General features: G+C 50.1%; 1 protein-coding gene across 1 annotated transcript in view; it reads left to right on the plus strand.

Annotated features, from left to right (window-relative positions):
* Positions 1 to 16,296: 16,296 nt before the first annotated feature.
* Gramd4 (GRAM domain containing 4) overlaps positions 16,297 to 26,701 on the plus strand; it is a 73,633-nt gene continuing 63,228 nt past the window's right edge. The window contains exon 1 of the mRNA XM_034516890.2: positions 16,297 to 16,462. Coding sequence (XP_034372781.1) covers positions 16,434 to 16,462 — 29 coding nt within the window. The 5' untranslated portion in view covers positions 16,297 to 16,433. The remainder of the gene's footprint in view (positions 16,463 to 26,701) is intronic.

Genomic DNA, 26,701 nt, shown 5'->3' on the forward strand with positions numbered 1-26,701 from the left:
TTTTTTTTTTTTTTGAAGCCACTTGCATCCCTTGGCTCCTGGCCCCTTCCTCCTTTTTTCAAAGCCAGCAGTGGCCAGTTGACTCTTCCTTATATCTTGTCTTTCTGAAGTTGGCTTCTGCTTCTCTGCTTTACCTCGCAAGACCTTTCTGGACACTGAGCCCAGCTATGGCCCAGGACACTCTCCTAGCTCACAGCAATGCAAACCCCGCTCTATTCCAGCTCAGGTTTGGGACACCGAGGCACAACTCCACCTAGAGGCACTAAGCTGTCTGTACTCCCTAGAGCGAGGTAAGGGCCTGAAGCAGGGTGAAAAGGAGGTGAGCCCCTGGCTATATACAGGTCTGTCCCTGGGATAAGAGCTCTCCCAGACCACCATAGCCTTTGTGAAACAAAACTCAGGCCAGGTCTGGGAGGCAGAAGAGCTATACTCCTGACAATGAATCAGAGGCTAGAAGATAGATGGGGCTGTGTCCCATTGGAATCTTCTAGAAGCATGCCATTAGAACAGGGAGAATCAGGGTAAGCTGGTCAGTTAGCTGTAAGAGGCATCAGGACAAGATGCGGGCAAGAAGTACTGAGCACCACAGCTGGTGTGGGCCTTCTTTGCTGCCATAGCTCAACCTGGAACTCAGAGCCTCCAGGCAGTCAAGTCTTGGCATGGGGAGCGGGGGCATTTCTGAGAAGCTGGGGCAAATGAGTGAGGAGAGCATTACCTCAGATGGAAGAACCGTAGGGGTGGATCTAGAGAGCTTCAGAGGCGCAGAACCCCAAGGGTGGGTGGCATTGCAACTGGCTGTGTCACAGACACTTCTTCCAAGGAGCCCCATTTGGTCACAGGCACACCCACTAAAACAGAGAAGGAATCTGTTGGTTTCCAGGTACTTTCCAATCCAGATGGAATGAATCTGTAGCCCTTTCCTTTAGCATGAGTTGTCTACTGTTCTTTCTCCTGTGATCCCAGCTGTCCCTTGTCCTTGTCCTGGGCATCCTCAGAAATGTCTACAAGGTGACCGGCAAGGGTACATATGCAGGTCAAAGCCTGGAACAGAAGAAGCAGCGGGCACAGACCAGCCCCATTCCATAGGCTACCCACAAAACCTTACATCCTGAGTTCACTTTAAATACCTGCTCCAGGGCTGGCAAGAGGGCTCGGCAGGTAAAGGCATCGGCTATCAAGCCTGACAACCTGAGTTCAACTCCCAGGACACACATGGCGAAAGAGAGAACTGACTCCTGCAAGTTGGTCTCTGACTTCACACACAGGCATCATTGCATGCACACACGCACACACACCTATAGACAAACAAATAAATCAACATAACTGAAAAAAATCTGCTCCAAGCAAGGTGAGAGCTGCTTCAGCAGCCAAGAACATCTTGACACCATGCCGAGAGTGAGCCTTGAGTTGATTCTTTTCTTTTTAAGATTTATTTATTATGTATACAGCTTTCTGCCTGTATGCATGCCTACAGGCCAGAAGAGGGCATCAGATCCCATTACAGATGGTTGTGAGCCATCATGTGGTTGCTGGGAATTGAACTCAGGACCTCTGGAAGAGCAGCCAGTGCTCTTAACCTCTGAGCCATCTCTCCAGCCCTGAGTTGATTGACTGTTGACAGCATGGTGAGGAGAATCACCCATACTTTCTCCCCATATGGGCAAATGTCTACACAGGTAGCACTGTCAGACAAAAGCCTGTCTTCTGGAAAGACACAACCAGAGAAACAGCTGGAGCCAGAGATCAGTCACAAACAGTTCTTTTGGCAAAGCCAAGTGGTGAGCATTGGGTGACTAGGGAGAGGACATAAGATCCCTATATGTCAGATTGCAAGCTTCAAAGTGGGGTCATATCTTAGAGAGCTAGCGGTTTCCCAACCTGCCTGTCAATAGAGACCTCTGGGAAATGTGAGCATCTCCTGCTAAACGCTGGGTAAAGATACTTCAGAATGACAATAATTTCCCTCAGGAATATACAGTCGTAGGCTGGCTTTCTGCTCTCCCAATACTGAGTAAACTCACACTCTGCTCAGAGACAGAGAAATCCCAACTCAAGAAATTAAATTGGCCCCAGATAAAAAGCACTCCTTTATAACCAGCAGAAATTCTTCCTGAAGGAGAGATTCCAGTGAGGCCTCAGGTTTTCTCCTGAGGAGGAACTGTCTAATATGAATTCAAATACGAGGAAACCAGCCGGAGAGATGGCGTTGCAGGCAAGGGTGATTGATGCTCTTACAGAGGGTCTGGTTTGGTTTTCAGACCCCAAGAAGCAACACATAAACATCTGTAATTCCAGTTTCAGAGGATCCAATGTCCTCATCTGGCCTCTAGAGGTACCTTCACTCATGAGGTGCATATACATACAGACTCAGCACACACATACAATAAAATAATAAAATAAAATAGGCCAACTGTAGTAGCCTAACCCAGCACCCAGGAGCCAGAGGTGGGCAGAACTGTGAGTTCGAGGCCAACCTGGTCTACATAGGAAGTTCCAAGACAATCAGAGCTGGATATGGTCTCAAAATAGTGAGACCCTGATACAAAAACAAATAAGCAATCATATGGATAGTTACCTAAATAATTTCATTTCAGTTGGAGCCAGTGTGAGCTGCCAAATTTATAATTTCCTTCCTTTTTAAAAATTAATTTTATGAGTATGAGTGTGTTTGCCTGTATGTATGTCTATGCACCATGTGTGTGCCAGGTTCACATGGAGTCCAGAAAAGGATGTTAGATTTCCTGGGACTGGAGCTACAAACAATTGTGAGCCATGATGTGGATGCTAGGAATTGAACCCAGGTTCTCTGGAAGAACAGTTGAGTGCTCTTTTATTAAAGAATTTAGTTATGTTGAACGGTGGTGGCGCACGCCTTTAATCCCAGCACTTGGGAGGCAGAGGCAGGCGGATTTCTGAGTTCGTGGCCAGCCTGGTCTACAGAGTGAGTTCCAGGACAGCCAAGGCTATACACAGAAACCCTGTCTCGAAAAACAAAAAACAAAAGCAAAAACAAAACAAAACAAAAAAAAACCCCAAAAAACAAAAAACAAACAAACAAAAAAAGAATTTAGTTATATGCCTTGGTGTTTTCTCTGAATGTATGTCAGATCATGTTACAGACAGTTGTGAACTACCATATAGGACTGGGAATTGAACCGGTTGAACCGGTGACCTCAAGAAGATCAGCCAGTGCTCTCAACTGCCGGGCCATCTCTTCAGCCCCCCAGTCAGTGCTCTTAACCACTGAGCCAACTCTCCCACCCCAACTCTACTTTCTTAATCCACCACGAAGCAATAGAAAGTGCCAAGATGGGGGAGATGTAGGGGGCAGAGGATCTTGGCCACTTGTGGGTCAGGAAGGCTTCCCATGGAAGGGAACAGAATGACTGCTCTTGCCCATTGTAAGTGAGCTGGAAGTGGGGGTATAGCTGGCAATCCTTTGCAGGTCCCAGCTGTCTTCCTGAGAATTACTGTAGCACAGGACTCTAGGCCTAGTCTCTGCCTGGGCAGGTCTGAGACCCCCCCCCCCCCAGCTCAGCTCTCAGCAGCAGTTAGTTTCTGGGGGCTTCAGGTCATGTAGTAAAAAGTGGAGGTCAGAACAGAGTAATTCCAGCTTCAAGGCAATCTGATGCTCTCCCTCTTCTGGCCTTCATGGACACACACACACACACACACACACACACACACACAGACACACACACGCATACACAGTGAGAGAGAGTGAGAGAGAGAGATAGAAAGAGAGAGAGAGAGAGAGAGAGAGAGAGACATACACACCTAAACAGAGGTAAAAAGAAAACATGTAAAAGAATAAAAACAAATCTTTTAAAAAATCAAATAATTTCATTCTGTCTATATGTACATACATAATATATAATGCATTTGAATGTGTATTTTTAGGAAGCTTATAGAGTAGGTTTCTATGTGTATTTTCGAAAAGTCTTTGGTGTTCTTTCTCCCTCCCCCTACGCCCTCCTCTAACCTACCCCCCACCTCCCCACCTGGTATAACACTTCCTGTTCCATTATTCTCATTTAACCCTTCATTCCAGTATATTCTATTGCCCCTCCTTAGTAAGTGCCAGGCCTAGATGGATACTCTAAATGAGACACACACATACACATACATCTGAGGAGTCAAAGCTAACATTCCCAGATGAGAGAAAACATGGTGTTTGTCTTTCTGAGCCTGAGTTACTTCAGAATGATTGTTTCCAACTCATTAACTAACCTGCAAATGACATGATTTTGTTTTTCTTCATGGCTGAATTATGTTCCAGTGTTTAAATATACATCTCCAATATCCATTTGTCATGACAGATGTCTAGGCTGCTTTCCCTCCCTGGCTATCATGAGTGGGGCAGCAATGACCGTGGATGAGTGTATATCTCTGAAGCAGGATGTGGATGTGGAGTTCTTTGGAGAGTTGAATCGCGTGGGAGATCTGTTTTTAGATTTTGGGGGGTCTCCACACTGATTATCTTGGCAATTACATTGCTTTGCTTACTGATTAACTGGTTAATGAGGGTTCCCCTTTCCCCATATCCCTGCTGGCAGGGTCAGTCCCTTTCCCCTCCTCTATGTTAGTAGTATTCATCATATTATTCCTAACCTGAGTATTTCTGACCTGGATGAGATGAACCTCAAGGAAATTTTATGTGCATTTTCCCTGAAGCTAAGGATGATGAACATTTTAATGATTTATTATTTATTTTATGTATATGATACACTGTCAGCTCTCTTAGACACGACAGAAGAGGGCATCGGATCACACTACAGATGGTTGTGAGCCACCATGTGTGTTCCGCGCACCTCCTGAGTCCCCTTTCGCCCGCGAATGAGACTCGAGAGACGGAATTCGGGTATCAACACAGCGAGGCTTTAATCTTAAGTGAAGTCCGCGGAAGGGCCGAAGACAGGAAGAGGCACAGCTTAAATACACCCTAGAGTGACGTGTTCACTTCTGATTGGCTGTTCACACATCACCCAATATTATGCCTCGGGATTGGCCAGTGACTTTGGCGGGCTTTCTGCTTTTGCAGCTGTGCAGTTAATTGTTTACTAGTGGGAGGACACGATGTCCGCGCCATCTTGGAATGGCAGATACTGACATGGCTCACTGCGGCTCCCAACACATGTGGTTGCTGGGAATTGAACTCAGGACCTCTGGAAAAGCAGTCAGTGCTCTTAACCGCTGAGCCATCTCTCCAGCCCAGTGATGAACATTTTAAAAAGTGTTTCTTGGGGGAGAGATGGCTCAGTGGTTAAGAGCACTGACTGCTTTTCCAGAGGCCCTGAGTTCAATTCCCAGCAACCACATGGTGGCTCACAACCATCTGTAATGGGATCTGATGCCCTCTTCTGGTGTGTATCTAAGACAACGACAGTGTCTCATATATGTAAAATTTAAAAAAAAATGCTTCTTAGCAATTCATAACTTATCTTTTGAGAACTGGGGTTGTTTTTTTTTTGTTGTTTGTTTTTTTTTGTTTTGTTTTTGAGACAGGGTTCCTCCCTGTGGCCCTGTCTGTTCTGGAACTCACTATGAAGACCAGGCTGCCCTTGAACTCACAGAGATCCACCTGCCTCTGTCTCCTGAGTACTGGGATTAAAGGCACTCACCACCACTTCCCATCGGAACTCTGTTTAATTCTATGCCCCATTTAAAATGACTTGTTTTCTTTTTTGAGATTCTGACTTTTTTCCCATTAATTTATCTATTCACTTTACATCCTGATGACTGCCCCACCCCAATCTTTAGCTATATTCTAGATACTAACCCTCTGTCAGACATCTAGCTGATAAAGGTTTTTAGTTCGTTTCCAATCTGTACTCTGCCACTTCACTGGAGCTATGGTTTTCTTTTCTATGCAGAATTCTTTCAGTTTTATGACATCCCGTTTGTTAATTGTTGGTCTCAATGCCTGAATGCAGGGATCGTGTTCAGAAAGTCTTTTTACTGTGCCAGGGAGTTCAAACATATTCTCTACTTCCTCCTCTCTCAGAGTTGGTGGTTTGAATATGCTTGGCCCAGGGAGTGGCACTATCAGGAGGTGTGGCCTTGTTGGAGGAAGTGTGTCACTATGGGGGTGGGCAATAAGACACTCCTTCTAACCCCATGGGATCCAGTCTTCTAGAGGCCTTCAGATGAAGATGTAGAACTCTCACCTCCTCCTGTACCATGCCTGCCTGGACACTGCCATGCTCCTGCCTCGATGATAATGGAATGAACCTCTGAACCTGTAAGCCATCCCCAATAAATGTTATCCTTTTAAGAGTTGCCTTGGTCATGGTGTTTTTTCACAGCAGTAAAACCCATACTGAGACACAGGCAGAGTATCAGGTCTATGTTTACTCTGCAGTGGTTTGAATATGCTTGCTCTAGAGAGTGGTCCTATTGGGAGGGGTAGCCTTGTTGGAGGTGTGTCACTGTGGAGGCTTTGAGATAATATTCAGGCTCTGCCTGGTGAGAAACACAGTAGTCTGTGGTTCTGGTTGCCTTGGGATCGAGATTAGAACTCTCAGCTCCTTCTCCAGTGCCATGTCTGGCTGGACACTGCTATGCTTCTTGCCACGATAAAAAAATGGCCTGAACCTCTGAACCTGTAAGCCAGCCTCAATTAAATGTTGCCTTTTATAAGAGTTACCTTGGTCATGGTGTCTGTGAGCAGCAGTAAAACCCTAACTAAGACAAGGTCCTTGATCCATTTGGAGTGGAGTTTTGTGCAGGGTGAGAGGTAGGGACCCAAGTTTCATTCTTTTTTTTTTTTTTTCCCAAGATCTTTTTATTTTTTATTTTTTTGGTTTTTTTCGAGACAGGGTTTCTCTGTGTAGCCCTGGCTGTCCTGGAACTCACTCTGTAGACCAGGCTGGCCTCGAACTCAGAAATCCGCCTGCCTCTGCCTCCCAAGTGCTGGGATTAGAGGTGTGCGCCACCACCGCCCGGCCCAAGTTTCATTCTTCTCCATGAAGCTGGGCAGTCTGACCAGCACCCCAGTTTCTCCTTGGAGAAGAAACAAGTAGACATAAGATCAACTACAGCACCAGGAAACGCTGCACTAAGCGAGCTGACTGAAGAACTTCATACTTTATTCTAGACTCCCTATAAATAGAACCCCCAATTAGCGTTTGCACTGTCAGCTGGTAACTGCCAGAGTAAGGATTTATGCAAAGCATTCTATACACAGTAGCTTACGACAGTGAAAACAAGTGCAGTCCAGTTAGGAAGGAAAACCAACTGGACTCTAAATTATACAGAGTAGCAACAAGATTCCCCACCGCTTGGGAATGTACAACATTTCATTTAAAATGTTGCCATTGTGATAGACAAAGTAGCCCTTACATGTGCACAGGGTACATTCTATAGCTTCTAAGCTTGCATTTTTATAGTCAGGCTTAACAGGCCCAATTATTACACACCAGAGTCAAGTCATAACCAATTTTTAGGAAAAAGAACCCGTGCACATTTATTGATCAGTTCCAGACCTTAATGGCTCCCTTACAGGTCATACAGGAAACAGGCATCCTAGAAGCAAGAAATGCTGCCATTCCTTCTGCCCAGCAATTACTCATTCCTGCTGAGCCTCAGTGCTCACCCCACTCATCCAGAGTGACAGAGGGATGCAAGCACTAGACAGCCTATTATAGGCAGTTTCTTACAGAAAAAGTCACAAATGAAAGAACTTTACAGGGCAAATTACAAAACGCCATTAAAAACTACCTTTGTCTCCACCCTCAATGTATCTGGCAGGGTGCCTGGATGCCTTCAGGCACCCTGGTGACTCCTGCCTAGTGTGATGGAATATGGACACTACTTCAGGTGTACTTTGCCAGCCCCCCGAAACTCAACAGTAGCCGTGCTCTACAGTCTCAGGCTGGTTCTGAAATCCTAGCTGAGTTCTCTAGCCAACTTCTGAAAAGCATTTTAGGGGCCAGGAATGGTGAGTGTTGAGAACTATGCGGAGGGGGAGGACCTGGAGCGATGGCTCAGTGTCTAAAAGCACTTGTTTTTTGTTTGTTTGTTTGTTGTTGTTTTACTTTTTATTCTTCGTGAGTTTCACATCATGTACCATAGTCCTGATCACCTCCACATCCCCTTCCATCTGCAACCTCCTCCCTCAAAATAAAAAACACAACCAACAGCCGGGCAGTGGTGGCGCACGCCTTTAATCCTAGCACTTGGGAGGCAGAGGCAGGCAGATTTCTGAGTTCGAGGCCAGCCTGGTCTACAGAGTGAGTTCCAACAACAAAACAAAGCATAAAAAACATCTCATCGTGGAAGCTGTAGCATGTCACAGTGTGTCCCACAGTAGATCCCTCGGTCTACACATCTTCACTTGCAAAATGTTCACTGCAGTGAGCCATTGGTCTGGTTTGAGATCTCTAGTTTCTGTGACACCATCTTTATTGGATCCTCATCAGGACTCCTCCCAGTGATCCTGTTGTTGCCTTGTGCTAGGGAGATCCTGTAGCTTTGGGTCGGCAGGACTAGCCCTTTCACGTGTCCCAAACATTCGCAGATGATATAGATCTTGGGGTGGGCCAACTGAGTGGCCTGAATCTGGGCCTGGGTGGTAGCTGAGCTGGTCAGTATGCTAGCTCTTCCTCATCTGTACCACCGTGTTGAGTTCTTCAGTACTGCTTCAGCTAGGCCAGGCAAGGCTGCCATCAGGAGGAGGCAGGGTCAACCCTCCTGCTCTCATGCCTTTGGGGCCATTCACCCACACCCACATCTCCAGAGCCAAATTTATTGTGCTACCCAGTCAAGGCACAGGGCCCACTCTCACAAGTGCTGTAGCCAGTAAGGGAGCAGGGCTAGCACTCTTACTTACGAAGAGCACTCATTGCTCTTGCAGAGGACCTGGGTTCGATTCCCAGTGCACACATGATGGCTCACAGCCATGTACACCTCCAGTTTCAAGAGATCAGATGCTCTCTTCTGACCTGTGTGGGCAATGCACACACATGGTACACATGCATACAAGCAAGCAAAACATACACATAAGATAAAAATAAATAGATCAAAAGACACAATAAAAAAAAAAAAAAAAACAGCCTACCAACCATGGGCCTGGAGGGATAGCACAGCTGTTAAGAGCACTTGCTGCTCTTGCAGAAGACCCAAGCTTAGCTCCCAGCACCAAGTCAGTGGCTCACAGTTGTCTGGGGCTCTAGCTGCAGGGAATCTGGTGTCTTCTTCTGGCTTCCTCAGGTACTGCACTCATGTGTACATGCCTCCACACAGACAAACACATAATTTTAAAAAATAAATCTCTTTTTTAAAAAGTTCTCCTTCTTGGCTCTGTCCATCTCAAAATATGATGCGATATTATTCGTTATATGATTCGATAATATTCGTTAGAACTGTTTTAATTTCATTCACTCTAAAGTTACTTTTCTTTTTCTTTCAAATCATTTTCTTGCTCTTCCGATAGACAGCCTTTCTCTAATCGGCTCGTCTGTGTTCTCGCTCTAGTGAATCACGCTGCCCTTTCACAGCCCCGTCGTTTTTCGTGGTTTCCCTGGCTCCGGTTCCCCCTGCGGGATGGCCTGCATTTCCGCGTTAGACTTCAGTCAGCTTGCTGCCTCACTATCCACACAGGCTGCTTGCATTGCAATCTGTTACGCCAAAATACAATTGTAAGCTCCCTTTCCTGGAACTAGCTACGTTTCAGCTGCTCGGTAGCCACATGTGGTTAATGGGTTCACTGCATGGGACAGACAAGCTGTTGAAAATGCCTATAATTCTAGAATGTTCTGTAGTATATAGCGTTGGTCTATAGAATTCTAAAGGTTCCCCTACAAGAACTTTAGATGAGGCCTGGCTACCATTCTGTCTACAGTTCATTTTTACATGGGAAGCTTCTTCTGCTCTCAGGGATCACAGGGACCATGAAGGCTATGCTGGAGGTGACTACCCATCGTGCCTATGGTATCATTGTCTTGTGCTAGCCTCCCCTGCCCCTCCCCTCCCTGCCCCTGCCCCGACCTTCCCTGCCCCCTCCTCCAAAACTATTCTTCATTCTTTCCTTTATAGTTCTTACACAGATCCTGGAGATCTGTCTTGTCTGCCGACCTCCAGCTGCATCTGAATCTGGAGGGTCCCATTCCTTTGCCTCTGTGGTCCCTGTTCTTCAAGTAGACTGTCCTGGAGGATTGGACGAGGATGTATCCTCAGGAAAGAAACCATGTCTGGGCTCCTCCATGCCTAGACTGTCCACATTGTTGGCTCTTCTTGCACCCTGCTCCCCAAACCACCAAGAACCACGAATCAGGAAGTCCCTTCCTCAACAGGGCCCAGCCCCCATGAAAGCCATTCCTAATAGCTGGCTTTCTGGAGGTCCCTGCCATCTACTGTCTCATCTTCTTCATGCACACATTCCCAACACTCTCTGTGCAATCTCTCATCTCTCCCATAGCTCCCTGCCCCAGCTACCCAAGCCCCTGCACTGGTTCACTGCCCCCAGCCCTTCATTTCCTCCGACAGCTTCTCACCACCCTGTTGGCATATTTTTGGGCTACTTTATTGGGTTCTTATGTCTACCACCCTTCCAACCCTTGTTTCACCCTACCACTAGGTAGGAGAGAAAGGTTAGAGGGGGAAGGGGGCGTAGACCTCTTTAGATTACTGCCTGCTGACTAGGGGTATTGAATTCCATGGGGCAAGTCCAACCTTCACCGTCAGAGTATCACCAATCAGCAAACCAGCAAAACAATCCAGCAGTCCTGCGAGAGCAAACGCAGCAGCAGGGACCAGCAAGTCTTCTCAAGAGCCCCCAGATTTCCAAACATAAACTATCTGTAGGTGGCAAAATCACGCCCCTCCTAGAGCAGGAGACAATCATAGCAGCAGTGGACAATCTGAAGCAGCCATAGCCCACACCTGGGATTAAAACAAAAGTATATGGCTGGAGAGATGGCTCAGCAGTTAAGAGCACTGACTGCTCTTCCAGAGGTCCTGAGTTCAACTTCCAGCAACCACATGGTGGCTCACAACCATCTGTAATGGGATCTGATACCCTCTTCTGGTGTGTCTGAAGAGAGCAATGGTGAATACATTAAATAAATAAATAAATCTTGAAAAACAAAAACATATTCACATAACTGAGTTTTTAAAGAAGCCAAAATTCTCACTCTAGCATCTCATTGGCTCACTGTTCCCTGACCCTCACTCCTGCATTTACTCATTGACCCCTGCATTTACTTACTGATCCCACTCCTCACCCCTACACAATACGTTTGACCCCCACCCCTCACCCCTGCACTTACTCATTGACCCCCACCCCTCATCCCTGCACTTACTCGCTGCCCGCACCCCTCACCCCTGCACTTATCATTGCCCCCACCCCTCACCCCTGCACTTATCATTGCCCCCACCCCTCACCCTTGCACTTACTCATTGCCCCCACCCCTCACCCCTGCACTTATCATTGACCCCAGCCCTCACCCCTGCACTTACTCATTGCCCCCACCTCACCCCTGCTCTTTCTCATTGCCCTCCACCCCTCACCCCTGCACTTACTCATTGCCCCCCACCCCCCACCCCTGCACGTATCATTGACCCCAGCCCCTCACCCCTGCACTTACTCATTGCCCCCACCTCACCCCTGCTCTTTCTCATTGCCCTCCACCCCTCACCCCTGCACTTATCATTGTCCTCAGCCCCTCACCTTCCCTGTACTGACCTGGTGTCCTCATCCTCCCACCTGCTCATACATTGGCTTATATATGCCCACAGCTTCCAGAGCCCAGTGTTGACTTATACCTGCCCCAGAACCTAAAGATCCTGAAGATTGCCACCCCTCCATGGTCTAACCTACTCAGATGTCTTCCTAGGTTTTAAAGTTTCCTTTCCTGATAACCGAGAGGCTCACACACATCAAGACAGGTCTCCCCTCCAGTCTTCTGGCCCTAGTGAGCATGTCGTAAATGATTCACCAAGGGCTCTTTCATCCACAGAAGGTCTTCAAGGGCCAGATCTGCTGGTCATGGGCCTCTGGGAATGGCTGTGGAGGGAGCAAGGGATAGGGAAAGTAAGGAGGTAGTCACCATCCTTTGAAGTAAAGAAATGAAGGCTTTGAGACCTTACCGAGACTGTCCATGCAAGTGAAATTCAGAGCCCAGACTAGATCAGGGCCAGCAGTCTGTCCCAAAGTGGACACAGATAGAGGCACAAAAAAGAAAGACTCTGCCATGTGGTGCCAAGTGGTGTCTGAACTAAGTGCTGGGTAGGGAGACACTACCCTAATGTAGTAGGACCCTAATAGGCCGGCCAGAGTGCAATTGTTCCCTGTGCTGTAATACCATCTATAGCCACAAGGTGGAGCACCTGTCGGCTCTAAAGCCAAAATCCCAACTTGAAAAGAGGGGTTTGCAGTTTACTGTCTCCAGCTCCCTCATCTCCTTCCTGGGCCCTGGCTCACTACCCACAGCTCCCATAGCAGCAGGGCAGCTCAGAGCCTGCTTTATGCCACCTCACAAGGCCTGGTAAGGCTGTGCAGAAGACCCTCTCTTCCAGGAGCAGAGCCTCCAAGGGTCACAGCCAGAGCTGGAGATCCTAGAGCAGAACCTTTCGTGTGTCAGGTCACGTCACACCCATGTTCCCTCCAAGATGCCCCTACCTTGTCATGGTGTCATGGGGACAACATAGACCAGAGTGTGGTGTACCTAACGCATCAGGATTGGGGTTTCCACTGAAAAACAGTTGTTACATTGGAGGGGCCTCTGACTTCAGAAGGCATTTTTTTTTTAAGGCAAGAAAATATGTGAATTGGGTTTCTAGAGGACATCTGACCATTTACTGGGCCCCTACTCATGGAGTGCCTATAATGGGGAGAGGAGCTGGCATTGTGCACAGACACACATTCGTCTGCTTGGCACCATTAGACTACACAGCCCTAGGTGCTCGGGCTTCCTATAGATTCCAACGAGGCCCGGGAGCTTGGAAGCACCAGCTGGTGTGGCCCTGGCCTTTAATATCCCCTCCCTCCGTATCTAGCTCACTTTGACCAGAGGAGGTGGGGTCAGTGGTGACATTATTGGATCTCAGTGTGTGTGTGTGTGGCCTTTCGTATCAGTGGCTTTTAGGACAGCGAGTGCAACAGAGATTTCCTTACTGTCCAAGGTCAAGACGCAGCAGGGCAGCAGGGCCAGTTCCTTTTCACCAGGGTGTGGAGTCTCTGCCTTCTCTGTCTCCACATGGTCATTCCTTTCTGTGTGTATCTGTGTCCCGATTGTCTTTTTGTAAGGACCAGGCAGATAGCTGGGCAGAAGTGACTGACACATGTCTTTAATCCCAGCACTTGGGAGGCAGAGGCAGGTGGATCTCTGAGTTCCAGGTCAGTCTGGTCTACAGATTAAGTTCCAGTACAGACAGAGCTAAACAGAAAAACCCTGTCTCGAATACTCCCCTCCCTCCAAGAACCATGTAAACTAGACTGGAGCTAGCTCATATGGCCCCATTGGGTTTTCTGGCCTCTGTAAAGACCTTGTCTTCAAATGCAGTCATGTTCTGAGGTCTGGTGGATTAGGACTTCAATATTCAAATTTGTGAGACACAGTCCAAACCATGATAACTTTTATCAGTTAACGAGGCCTCAGTTGTGAGGAGCCTCTGAGTAGATGGTGGGCACGGTAACCCCAAGTTCTCTTGGCGGTAGTGTCTATCCAAGTCTGTCTTCTAGAATGCACTTTATTGACCAGTTTCATTTCCCACCAGGCGGTGCCTGGGAGTGGGCACCCAGTGGATATTTGTGGACAGAAGGGGAGGGATTAGAGATCCTGGGAAGGCCCTGGAAGTCTGGCTCTGTTGTTGGGCTACTGTTTCTCTCCTCATCCTGGATACTCATGCAAAGAATGTTCCTGGGCATGCTCTGGGTTATGCTAGGGTTAGGCTGTTGCATGTATCTGCTGGCTGTCTTCCTGATGGGGTGATGCTATGGCCTCAGGTGGCTCAGCTGGACCAGAAGCCCCAGCATCTCCCAGGATCCCTTTCCATCACCCCCAATACATGCAGGCTGAACCAGAAACAGCAGAGAAGGAAGTACACTACAGGAATAAGGCAAGGAAGGATTCTCCCCTGGGGTCAGGAGCTGAGGGCAAGGCCTGTCTACAGAGGAACAGGAAGTCAGAGAGAGTGGCTGGAAGTCAGGGGCAGGGCTTCCTGTAACACCCCTCATAGTGTCCTTCTGCAGCGGCACTGCCTGGCTTCAGGATGTCCTGTGTGGTAGTTGAGGACCTGCCTGCCATGTTATCCTCATGAGAGCTGGGTAGGAGTGTGTGGCAGGGGCTTACTTCTCCATTGTTTGATGAGACATCATGACCAAGGCACCTTACAGACAAGTATCTAATTTGGGGCTCACATGGGTTAGTCCATAGCTCTTATGGCAGGCAGCATGGTAGCAGACAGGCAGGCATGGTGCTGGAGCAGTCACTGAGCACTTACATCTTGGGACACAGATACAAGGCAGAGAGAGAACATAAACTGGGGATGTGGGTTTCTGAAACCTCAAACCCAGAGAAAACTCCTCTAGCAAGGCCACATCTTCTAATCCTTCCCAAACAGTGTCACCGGCTGGGGACCAAGCATTCAAACATAAGAGTCTATGGGGGGCCATTCTCATTCAAACCAACACATTTTCCACCAAAAGCCTACTCTAAAACCAGCTCCAATCATAAAGCCCTCCCAAAGTAATCACCGTGCTACAGGGGTGTACTAGGGATTAAGCTTGCAATGCAGAGACTTTGGGGACACACTTTAACTCCAGCAGGGAGAGATACCTACATCAATGCACTGAACCTTTCCGTGTAGAAGCTGCCCAGCTGAGTTTGTAGGAGATGGGTGGGGGAATGACTCCCTAGAACCATTTTCTAACCCAGCTTGGTCAGGGCAGGCTTTGTGGAGCCGAAACTTTGGAGATAGCTTGGAAGGCTGGGTAGGGTCAGAGTGGGGATGCTCCCCCTGGGAGGATATGGCCTAGGCAATTGTGGTGGCAGGGAAGTGGAACTTGTGCTTGGGGGAAACCAGAGTCCTGTTTTTGCTGGAGGACAGGGAGGAAGCAGGAAAAGACAGAGGTAGGAGGAACCAGCAAGACTGGCATTGTTGTCGGGGCTGGGGTGCCTCACAAAGGTGACTCAGAGGAGGTTTCTTCCCAAAGTAGCTCTCACCTTGCCAAGCCCAAGTCCTGCAGGCAGCTTAGCCGGGCACCCCACACTGCCAGCCAAGAGCCATGGAATACACCTCATGTCGTGATACACACGGGCATTGCTTCTTATTCTAGAGAGAGAGAGAGAGAGAGAGAGAGAGAGAGAGAGAGAGAGAGAGAGAGACCCACTGAAGCCTCTCTGGATGCGAGCCCCTGAGCCCGGCACAAAGGCTTATCTGGAAGGCCTTTCAGAGTCCTTCAGCACGCCTCAAACCTCCCGGGGTACTTGAGACATAATAAGTTGGGGGACAGTTCTGGATTGAGAGGGATGGAGGTGAGGTCGTCAAAGCCCGCAGAGCAAGCGTAGGTAGGGTCACGTGGGCACAGGTCTAATGTGCTGACCCTACTTGCTGATGCTACATGCTATAGTCTCCTCCTACCCTACTCAGCAGGCTTCCTAGGTCAGACCCCAAAGGGTGCTGCTGGTTGGTCCTCCAACCAGGTTAGGGCCTGGCGTTCTGGAGGGTGCGGTCTTTACCTGGTTCATTAGTTACCTTTCTGGAACCTTTGTCAACCCTTGTTTTTGAAAGGAGAGTCAAAACGGGGAGGTGTCTACTGGAGGATCTCTTTTCCTTAAGGTATTGCCAGGGCTAAAGTAGGCTTCCTATCGCTAAGGTGACATTTAGAGGTATGTGGTGCCATTCTCGGCTAGGTACTGATTGGGGAGAAGAGAGGAATTGCCCACTGCCCTCCAGGTGCAGGTTCCACGTCCTTTTCCCAGTCCACACTGAGTCCGTGCTGAGTCAAGCTTAGCAATGCCAGGACAAGTATTTCTACTCCAAGCGCGGGTCTCAACTGGCAGTAACCGTCAAGCCAGTTCGCCGGAGAGAGGTGACAGTGGAGTGTGTGCTTGTGTTCGCTTGTGCCCGTGGCTGCGACTGGCAGGGGGCCACGCGTGCGCGTGGGCACGCGCGGCGAGGCCCCACGTGGGTCACCCAAACAAAGGCGGCGCCGCGTGATCGGGCTCGCGCGCGCGCGAGCGCGCGAACCCGGCAGGGAGGGCGGGGAGGCGAGGGGGCGGAGCGGGGCGGCGGCTGCGCAGGCCCGGTCGGGAGCGCGCAGACTCCGCGCAGCAGGACGTGAGCGCGCGACGCGGCGCCGCCTCCGCGCTCGTGGCCGGCACCCGCGGGGCCGCGTAGTCCCCGCTCCCCGGCGCCGCTGGGCTCCCGGGAGGGCGGCAGGTGCAGCGCGGCCGGGTGGCCGGCCAAGGGGGCGCCGCGGCGGCGGGTGGATGAGAGTTGGCCCCGATCACCCCACAGGGTAAGCAGCGCGCACGCGGACTCCCACACGGACCTGGGCGACGCTCGCCACGCTCTGTCCCAGCCACCGGGCCGCGACCCCGTGCGCTGTGCCTCTTTTACTCGGTGGCCCACAGCGGCGACCCTCCCTTCGGGGAGCAGCGCGGGCGCGCCCCGCACACACGCTCTCGGGGCGCGCGTCACGGCCGCCCCTCGCGCGTATCACGGGCGCTGTGCGGGTCAGGGTCCTGGTGGGCGAGAGGCAGACGTCGATGGGACGCAGGACCCAAACTATGATGTGGGGGAGTCATTAGATGGGTCACCATGCGTAGGCCGCTATGGGGGGGGGGGGCGGTCAGGATGAGGGCGCAGCAAATGCCGTCCTACTGACCCACTCTTGGGGGTGGGGGAGAACTGGAAAGGGGGAGGGCTGTCCAGGCCGGTGTGGCCCAAGAGATGACCCGGGGAAAAGTTGTGGACGCTTGCTCCCTCTCCACACCCTGCTTTCTGTGTGTCTTTTCCTTTCCTTTGGAATTAGCCTATGGGATTCTGGGGACAGTTGGCACCTGGGCTGGAGCTTAGGCCTATGTGTTTATACAACCGTGAAAGTGGGGTGCTGTGTGGCAGTCCCTAGCCTAAGACCTCATTTGTCCAGAGCGGGACCAGCACCTCTGAAGGGTGGCGAGGGGCTAGTCTGGATGTTGATTCCCCTGTCCCTACTTGTGGCCAGGGTAAGGAGCAGGCTTGTAGGGCCAGAAGCAGAACCTTGCACTCCTTAGAACTTCCCCCATTCCAGAGGTAAGAGAGATTCAGTTTGGGGGAGATCTTGTTCAGAGTAGGTTCCCTTCCTGCCTTGCCTTGTATAGATTAGGGACAAAATTAAAGGTGCTGAGTCTTTAAACACCCACTCCCCACCCCCACAATCCCCAATCTCACTGAAGACCAGCCAGGCAGAGGGCCTTGCTTTAGGGCCAGGCCCAGGAGGAGGGTCATGGTCCAGGCTCTGTAGGGTTTGAAATAAAGAACATTTGGAAGTTAGTTTTTCTCAGGCACCTGTTCTGTGACATTGGGCAAGGCTGTGAATATCCCCTGCCTCAGTTTCCTTATCAGTGAGTGACGAAAGACTAGATAAGAGTCAATGAGGTGTTACAGGTTCCATGTTGGCCAGACACACCCTAGGTGAGGAGTCAGGTGAGGCCATGCACCCTTTGCCTCTCAGGTGGCCTTAGTGGCCCTACAGAGATCTGAAGAATCTTTTCTCATTCTGCCCAACCTGTTCCCCCGCCCATTTGGGGACACATAGCCCAGTCCAGTGAGAGTGGTTTATTTAGTATCTTTGCCCCATGCTAGGATGAAGCCACAATCCACAGGTACTCTCTGGGACATCCCATCTGGGGGTCTCAGTGAATATGCCTGCTCCTCCCTCCTCCCCAAGCTGCTTCTGGACATTGGAGCCCCTGCCTTTGCTGTGATACTGACTACTGAGCTCCCAGGGAGTATGGGCTAGGTACTGATGTCTAGGAGGTACCCAGCATCAGATTCTTTGTGGACCATCATTTCCCTGCTTTGCTTGTTTTTCCCGGGCCATCCTGGCTGATGATGGGGAACATGGCTGTCCCTGTTGGTCCCAGAGATGTCTGTCTGAGTCCATGCTAGGACTGACTTCCTATAAACTTCCCTGGACAGTCTCAGAGTTGAGGTCTGTTTCTACACAGCCTGGGCACCTGTTTATCCTGTGCCTCCTACCCAGGCAGGCAGAGGGGTTTTTGCAGAGGTGTCTTCCTTAAGGAAGGTCTCTCTCCAAACCTCCTGGCGCCCTCTCTTATCCTGGCTCACCCGGAGTGGCGCCAGCAGACAGCGCAGTTGTCAGTGCCAACAGCCGTGGCCTCCGCTGTCCTCACTCTCGCTGGGCTTCACCTTCACCTTCACCACCTAGAAAGAGGAGAGTCAGACCTGTTTCCTGAATCAACATTTCTGCCTCACAGTAGAGAGTACTCTGCACAATGGAAACAGTGTCACTGGAGGCTCTGAGACACTCTTGGCTGTGCTCTTATTGGCCCCAGCATAGGAAGTTACAGCTCTTTAGAAATACCAGCTCCAACCGTGCCACATCTGGACAGAATTCGTGTCTGGAGAACCAAACGCTCAGTGTTCTGCTGTAGGATCCTTGTTGGGTAATGTGCTACATGGTGTCCCTTCCTTCTCTTGGGACACATGGGAGCCTTATCCCCATGCTCTGGTAGGGCTTTTCTCTAGAAGCCTTTACAGGATTAGGGTGCTCCTGCTGGGGTGAGGATCGTGTTTGGGGGCCATCCTCTTTGGAGAGCTGGGCGGGTTCTCCTCCTGAGCACCTCTGGCCTCTCTACTCTGGTGTTTGGCTTTCTTGGTATATCTTAATGACAACACTTTGTGTGGTGGCAAGTGCCTGTTAGTGGGAGATGCTGTGACAGGCTTGTATGTTTGGGCCACCTTTTCTGAGTTTCTGCATTCTTCCCCGCTAGGTAGACTTCGAGGGTGCGGCTGTCCCTCTAGCAGTGCGGGGCAAGGCTGCGGCCGCTTGTGTAGGTGGCTGTTAGACAGCTGCTGACCACTCTGCACTGTGTCAAGAGTGGAGAGACAGCAATCCTGAATCTAGAGAGATAAGATGGGAGCCATGCAAAGTGAGTCACAGGTGAATGTAGCCGGACTTGCCTCGAGGCAGATCCTCTTTCCCCAGCCTCAGGTGGCCATTTCCAGGGAGGCCTCCACTCCAGGGAAGTTTGACCATAAATAGGGGCTCTGGGAGGTTTGGAATGTGAGCTCTGTGAGCTGATTGGAGACTTTTTGGTGCCACTCATAGTGGCTTTGGAGCTGCTTTCTCCTTAGTTTTTCCCTGGTGGCTTCCTGCTTTTCCTCATTCTGGACAGAACTAAAAAATGGTGCTTAGAAAGGGGGCGAAACTTGTTAGCCAGGTGTGGGCCAGCTTCAGGAAGGAGGCCCAGCCCAGCCCAGGTGGGTGGGCCCAGGGCGGCTGTACCAGGTCACAGCCTGTGGCTGATGGAGAAATGCCCTTTGAACAAAAAAAAAAAAAAAAAAAAAAAAAAAAAAAAAGCAAGCCAGGTTGTGACAGACTGGGGTTTTCCTAATTGTCAAAAATGTCAATCTTTTCTCCTGGGGTGTCTGCGTGTGGCCGGTACAGAAGGCCTGGGAGGGGACTTCCATCTATAAGTCACCACTAATAACATTTGACATCTAAAGGCCATTGTTAAGACTGTTTGGTGTTTGAATTATAACCAGGGTTGTGATTATACTTAAGCCTGTGATTAAAGTCCCCTGGGGTTAGACAGGAAGACAGGAAGTATTGGCCTATCTAAAAAAAAAAAAAAAGTAGTAAGAGATTTCAGTCTACACACTAGACACTGTGCCGAGTGCCTTTCAGGAATCCTCACTTTTGCTATGATTATCAGGTAAAGAAACTGAGGCACAGAGAGAGCCACAGCTTGTTCAAGTGCTTGTTAGTTCCGTAGCAGAACTAGGATTTGAACTTGTGGCCACAGCAGCTGTAGAACCCCATGGTAAGCCTTCTTTTAAAGCCGAGTTAAAGGGACCATGTGGTTTTTAAAGACACGGCAGTATCTCTCAGAGGGCCTGGTGACATTCTTCTGAGATGTTCTCATTAGTGGTTTGTTTTTGTGACTATTGAAGGTGGGTTCTGTGGTGGGCTTTGTCCCATGGTAAGGGTACCTCTACTACAGAGACGTTTGGGGGTTTCTCCAAGATACAAGACTTTGCCTCCTTTTCTGTTTGTCTCTCCTTCCCATGTACAGGGTGTGTGCTTCCCAAAGCCAGGGTCCCTCCACACCCAGTTAGCGCCATGTGCCTGTGTCTTGTAGCCTCTAGTGATCCTGAGTGGCACCGAGTGGGCATCGTGTTCTGCCTTCTCTGGGCCATTTGGCAGTTCATACTGCAAAGACCCTTGCTTTGGGGTTCATCTGTAGTTGAGCCAGACTGTGTGACCAGGAGGCTTCAGGCTCTCTGATCGCTGCCTCAGGGAGGGAGCAAGCCAAGGACAGAATTTGCTCTTTTTCCAGCATCTTTGTTGAGGAATAATTCACATGCCACACTACCCACCCCCTGCAGAGATAATTTACTGCTTTCAAACCCATTCATAATCTTGTCAACTGTCACCATAAGCCTTAGAGGATGGTTCCAGAACAAGGCAAGGACTGGGTAGCTGGCACTCCACTGCCTCTTTCTCTAGCTGAGGCCATCACCACAATCATTTATCTATGGATTTGCCTTTTCTGGACACCTAATGTACCTGCAGTTACACCGTGGGTGGCCTTTGTGTCAGCTGTCCTTGTTAATTGTGGATGTGTCCTGGTGGCAGTTGTGCCTGGTGTCCATCTGTCCGCCCCCTCTGTCAACACTCTGTTGTACCGTTAACATTTGAAGCTGGTGTGGTTCGCTTGTTACTGTTTGTGAACTAGTACTCATACGTTTAAAAAGTTGTCGATTACGTTTATTTAAGTTTGTATTTGTGGGTACGAAATGCCACAGCATACATGTGGAGCCCGGAGGACAACTTTTGGGAGTCAGTCTCTTCTTCTACCATGGGGTCCTCTGTCCCTAGGGATGAAACTTAGGTCATCAGGTTAGCTGGCAATCTCTGTTTCCACCCATGGTTATTAATGATGTTCTCGGCTTCACAGGTTGCCTTCATTTTTGCCTCATGTCCTTGTTTCTGTCCCAGGACCCCCACCCACATCCCATGTATGTCTGGTTATCGTATTTCCTTAGGCTCCTCTTGACCGTGACCCTGTCTTGGACTTTGGTTGACTCCCTGAGGAGTATGGTGGTCTGTGGGGCCCTGGGTACCACTTGGGAATTCGCACTTGAGATTTGGATGGTTTTGTCATGATGGGTCTAGGGTGATGGGTTTGGGAAGGGCTGCAGTATTCTCGATGTCTGGATTCTGTCTTTCAGTGTGACTCCAATATACCCAGTCTGCTCTTTAGAAGGAATTCACAGTGTATCCTACAACTGAGGCAAGGGAAAGGGGCTCTGTGCTGCCCCCTAAAAGGCCAAGAACCTGGATTGTTTAGAATTCCGTGTGGATAGGGGGATTGTCTCTTCTTCACTTAGCCGATTATTAGTCATTGATTTCTATTTGTGTTGATTCATATGTTACACTTTATTGTGCCATTCCACTTGGCTTCCTTCCTTACTCTGTTCTTTTGCTGTTATTCCTGGGTCCCATAGACACCACCTCCCTGCGAGAACCTAAGCGCCTCACTGCTGCTGGGTCCATAGGACATTCTGTGTTCAGCCTTAGAGTCTGCCCATCCTATAGGCAGCATCAGAAACCCAGATCTAGTGCTGGTTGCTACTGGGATTCGGTGGCTTCTAGACCCCCCCCCCCTCAAATGGAAGGAAGTGTATGTGTGAACTCTGACCCTTAAGCCCCTGAATCTGTTCATGAGCACATCCAGGTGTGGAGATCTGTGTCTATAACAAGGGAACTGCATTCACAGATGGCTAGTTCTAGTCTGGTCACTCACTGATGGTTCTGGTCTCTTCTCCTTGTAGATCAATACTATCCCATCTTAGCAGCATGGAGCTAAGATCTTTCTCCCTTAGCTACTCATGCATTTAATCATTCAATGTCAGTACTCACAAGGGGAGATCAGAACTGTTATCTTGCAGTGCACAGGGAGAGTCTGCCAACTCAGAGCCTTACCAGCCCATGCAGTGGGTACGAATGCACTTTGGGCAACTACCTCCCCAGAGATGTTTCTGGAACTGGTTCTGTGATGGAGAGGGAAACAAGGGGAAGTTGTGGTTGGAGGGACTTCTCTGCTGTGCTCAATAGCCTGGCTGTGGGATGGGCACAGACAGAGACATCCCTTTGAAACTTGAGAGAGGGGGTGACGTTTGAAGGAATCCTCATAGTCTGGCCTCCTCAAGAAGGCAGGAGAAAGGCCATGGTCAGCTAGCAGCTTTGGAGTTCAGAGATCTTTGACTTTGATCCTGGCTGGGTCTGTCTCCTCTCTACCTCTGAACTTGCCACTTCGGCAGGGAGGAGTCTTTGAATGGATCTCTGAGCACAGAAGGTACACCCAGTTGCCTTTCTGGGAAGTGCCACTCATGCGCTGTTGCCGACCATGGTGGTGAAAGGGAATAAAGTGGGCACTCCTATGCTGATGTGGGCTTGGCTTGGTTCCACTTCTTTATAGTGGACTTGGTGGTAGCCGTTGCCCTATCTGTCCAGCTGTTCAGGTCATCAGCAGGGTAGGGGCGGGGTGGCATGCACAGTGCTTATTTAGAAGGGAATTGTGTAGGCTGGAGGTGTGCCAGGTGCAGGCTGGCTGGCTGGGTAGATATCGGTAGACAGATCCCGGCCCCGATAGGGCCTGAGAACAGGCCAGAGGGACACTGATATTTCAGAAGAATGTAGCCACCTGAGCAGGCTCAGGAGACACCTGAACAACATCTCTATTTCACGTTGCTGTCTGCTTGCGCTGAAGTGAGATAGGGCACCAGACGACTCTTGGGCTCTATGAGGCTGTTTTGCGGTTGGGATTCTATTTTCTGTGTGATGTAGGCTGAGCTCTGCGTGCCCTGGGATAGATGCCACCCCAATCCCTGATGGGCTTGGAAGTGAATAGAGGGGATGGGGGTGTGATCTGTACTGTCTCCACTCGCAGGGAGGGGCAAGCATACTGCTGTCTGTACATGGTGACTGCTGCTTTCTCTATAGATATACATTTTTTTTAGAACTTAGAAGCGTTTTTTTTCCCCCTCCCACTGTTGAATACTGATATGGGGGAGAGCTTCTGGTTGTAGTTTAAGAAGCCCTGGCTCGAAAGATCTCAGCTTCATCTGTACACCCAGCCTTGTCTCTGTACATGTTTATCAAGGATCTGTTCCATGCTTGACACTAGACAGTGCTGAATGTCGTCACTGTCCTCTGGGGGCCTGTGGTGGATGGGAGGCTAGAACGTCTGGCTGTTACCTGAGAAAGCAACCCTGGGAAGCATGGCTGTGTCAGTGAAGGTCCATCGTCCTTCACAGTCACCTAGTTGTCCTACCCTGCAACCCAGGCCTGTGGCCCGTTGCTTAGAGGACGCTTGGGAGGAGATCTGTGATGTTAGGAAGGCATACTCCGGATGGTCCATTGAGCGAGCAATTTGGCATTTAAGACTCTGAAGCTCAGGGTGGAGAGATGGCTCAGGACAGTAGTTGCTGTTCAAGCAGAGGACCGGGGTTTAGTTCCTAGCACCCACGTGGCAGCTCACAACTGACTAACTCCAGTTCCAGTGGTTCTGATGTCCTCTTTTGGCCTCTGTCAGTACCAGGCATGCACGCACACACACACACACACGTTTGTAGGCAAAACAGTCATACACGTAAAATAAAAATAAATAAATCTTAAAAAAAAAAACCAAACAAGTTCTTAAAGAAAAGAACAAAAAAGAGGTCAGAACACATGACATGTGACTGAAGATGTGTTCTCAGGAGGCTGAGATAGGAAGATAGTCAGCCTGAGCTACACCACAAATGTACCTCAGTACTATGGTAGTCACCTAGCATATATGAGGCTGTGGGGTTCAATACTCAGTACAGACTATAAACAAACAAACAGTCAAACAAGTAAATCCATGAAATGTCTGTGTCACAAAACCCATTCTGTCTTCAGAAGAAGCCTGCTACAGCGAGTTAGCTGCCCAAGGAGTGGCTGGGAAGACCACAGGTTGGTAGTGGTTTTACGACTTGCTCTGGCCCCTCCATAGATTTCTAACAGGATGGGCTACTCTCTTCCTCAAAGGAGTTTTCAGTCAAGTACAGGACCCTTCTGGGTTCTGATGAGCCCCCGACTTGGGAGGGGACCCTGAGCAAGAAGAGATGATGTCGGTTTTTTTTTTTTTTTTTTTTTTTTTTTTTTTTTTTTTGTCCCTAGCCACTGCTAGGCATGGAGGGAGGTGTATGAGTCACTTCACAAGTCTGATAACTGGAACCTGAGGTTTGAGTGTGTGTGGGCAGGGGTGGAGGGCTGGCTGGAAGCCCAGCTGTCCAGAGTGCTACCCCTCAGCATAGGAGAAAGCTAGGCAGTCTGTGCCCCAGAGAGCCTCAGAATCTGCCTATCTAGGGTCCCATGCTAGTGTCCGAGGCTGGTTTCTGTAATCCACCCCTTCCCCACCCATTTTACCCATATTGAATGGTTATGGGTCTGATAGAAGAAGGTGGGGGTCATGTGTCATTTCCCGAGGCAGTGCCAGAGAGGTGGCTAGGGATGAGGCGGGGGTGGGTGGTGAGGTGGGGTGGGTGGTGGTGGGGGGATGGGACAAGGGTTGTGATGCAGGTCAGAGGGGGTGGGACCTGGAAGAATGTGGAACAGGCATGCTTACTAGATCCTGGATCAAGAAGGAAGGTGACATTTTGTTCAACAGCTTGCTGAAGAGTGCAGGGGCGTGTGAATCACTTCAGAAGGCATTTCCGTCAGAAGGTTTAAATACAGTGAGAACGAGGGGGGGTGGTGTGGAAGGCGAGAGGGAGAGGGAGGAGTGGAAGGGTGGGACTAAGGTGCTTTAGGTAGAGTTCAGAGGAGTGACATCTGTGAGCACCGGTTGTTGGTCTTCAGGGCCACTACCCAACTGGGAGCGGCCCACGTGCACTTCACCACACATTTAGTTGTCTTTGTAGAGAGGAAATGAGGCATGAGTCAACCTCCCCGCTCAGCACCAGGGTGGAGCCCCAGGAGGATGGCCTGGATGGCCTCCTACACACACACCCCCTCCGCCTTGCTGAGAGCCCCACTCCCCTCACTGGATTCGAGGCAAGTGGCAAAGGGACAAGGGCCTGGTCAGGAGGGACACCGAGGGCAGAGAGGGGTTAATGTGGGTGGCATCTAGTCCACTGGGATTAGGGTCGAGCCATGTTGGGCTTGATCTGAGCATTGTTCTCTGAGCTGAACACCAGGAATTGTGACTCCCAAGAGTGGATGACCCTGGGGAGTCCCTGGGAGGGACAGGGCCTGTGATCTAGATGACACTAATTCTAAACCTACAGAGGACAATGAATGCCACCAGGTGTCAGGTCACTCCTGTTAGCTGTTAAATATCAGGGTTGGGGAGACCCACAGGCCAGCAGCTCCCTGAGAGGAAGGCAAACATTCCAACTCCTTGAGACCAGCAATACTGTGTGGATGAGGGGCTGGCTGGCTGGCTCCCAAGACAGCCATGGGTGGATGCTCTGTTTACGTTGATATATGTAGGGAGGGCCAGGGTGGGCTGCTTATAGGCAGGAAAAGGGGAGCTGGGCCCTGGCCAACTACCATCTGGGCTTTTAAAAGCCCCATCTGATCTCCTACAGCAACAAAGTGATGCACTTCAGGGTTGCCCGACTATAGATGGGGTCCTCAAAGCTGCAAGTTGCCTGTCATTCCTTTGGCCTCCTGCCTAGGCCTGTTCCAGGTACTCCAGCCCCTGAACTCTCCGTTCTTCCACCCTGGGGTACCATAGGGATCCTTCCTCTAGCCCTACATCCCTGTCACTAGGCCTTGGTGGTCCCAGTCTGGATGGCGACCCTTTTCCCTGACTGACTAGTGCCAAAGCCCTCTGCCCTTGGTCATGCCACCATGGTGGGGCCTGGAGCAAGTGGCTGAGCCTCTCTGAGTGTCTCTCATTTCTCCCCCAGAGTGAGGTCAGTGACTACAGAATGCTTGTAGGTCCTGAGATGTCACGGTGCCCACCCAAGCAGCGTCAACTACTGAGTAAAGTCTGGGTCTGCAGTCTGGGAGTCTGTAGCCATCCAGGGCAGCTGCTGGGTGGAGCAAGATGCCTGCTACAGCGCTCTAGAGGGGACCTTTTCCAGAATCGGGGACCTTTTTTGAGCGTTCTGGTTTCTTTAACCCCCAAAGCTGTGGAATTTCCTTAAAGGAAGAGAGTCCTGGAAGCAATGGGAGCCCTGGATGCTGAGGAGAAAGAAGCTTGAGGAGCTTGGGTAGTGGCAGGATCTCTGCCCAAGGTGGCCTGAGGGCAGATGGCAGTTGGGGGCTGGGTTGATTGGGCCCAGGGAGAAATGTCTGAGGCTGTCCAAGGCAGGGAGTGGGCGGGCCAGAGGTTGCAGGGAGGAGGCTGCCAACTCTCTACAGTAGCCCCAGAAGGGGCCATGTGATCTCCACATTGCAGATGAGGAAGTGACCATTCGAGAGGTCCCACCTTGCCTTTTGGCAGAGCCCAGGAACTTGGCATCCTACTACCCACTGTGGTCTATGTATGTC

The sequence above is a fragment of the Arvicanthis niloticus genome, chromosome 13 (genome assembly GCF_011762505.2).
Source record: "Arvicanthis niloticus isolate mArvNil1 chromosome 13, mArvNil1.pat.X, whole genome shotgun sequence".
In the NCBI taxonomy this organism is placed as follows: domain Eukaryota; kingdom Metazoa; phylum Chordata; class Mammalia; order Rodentia; family Muridae; genus Arvicanthis; species Arvicanthis niloticus.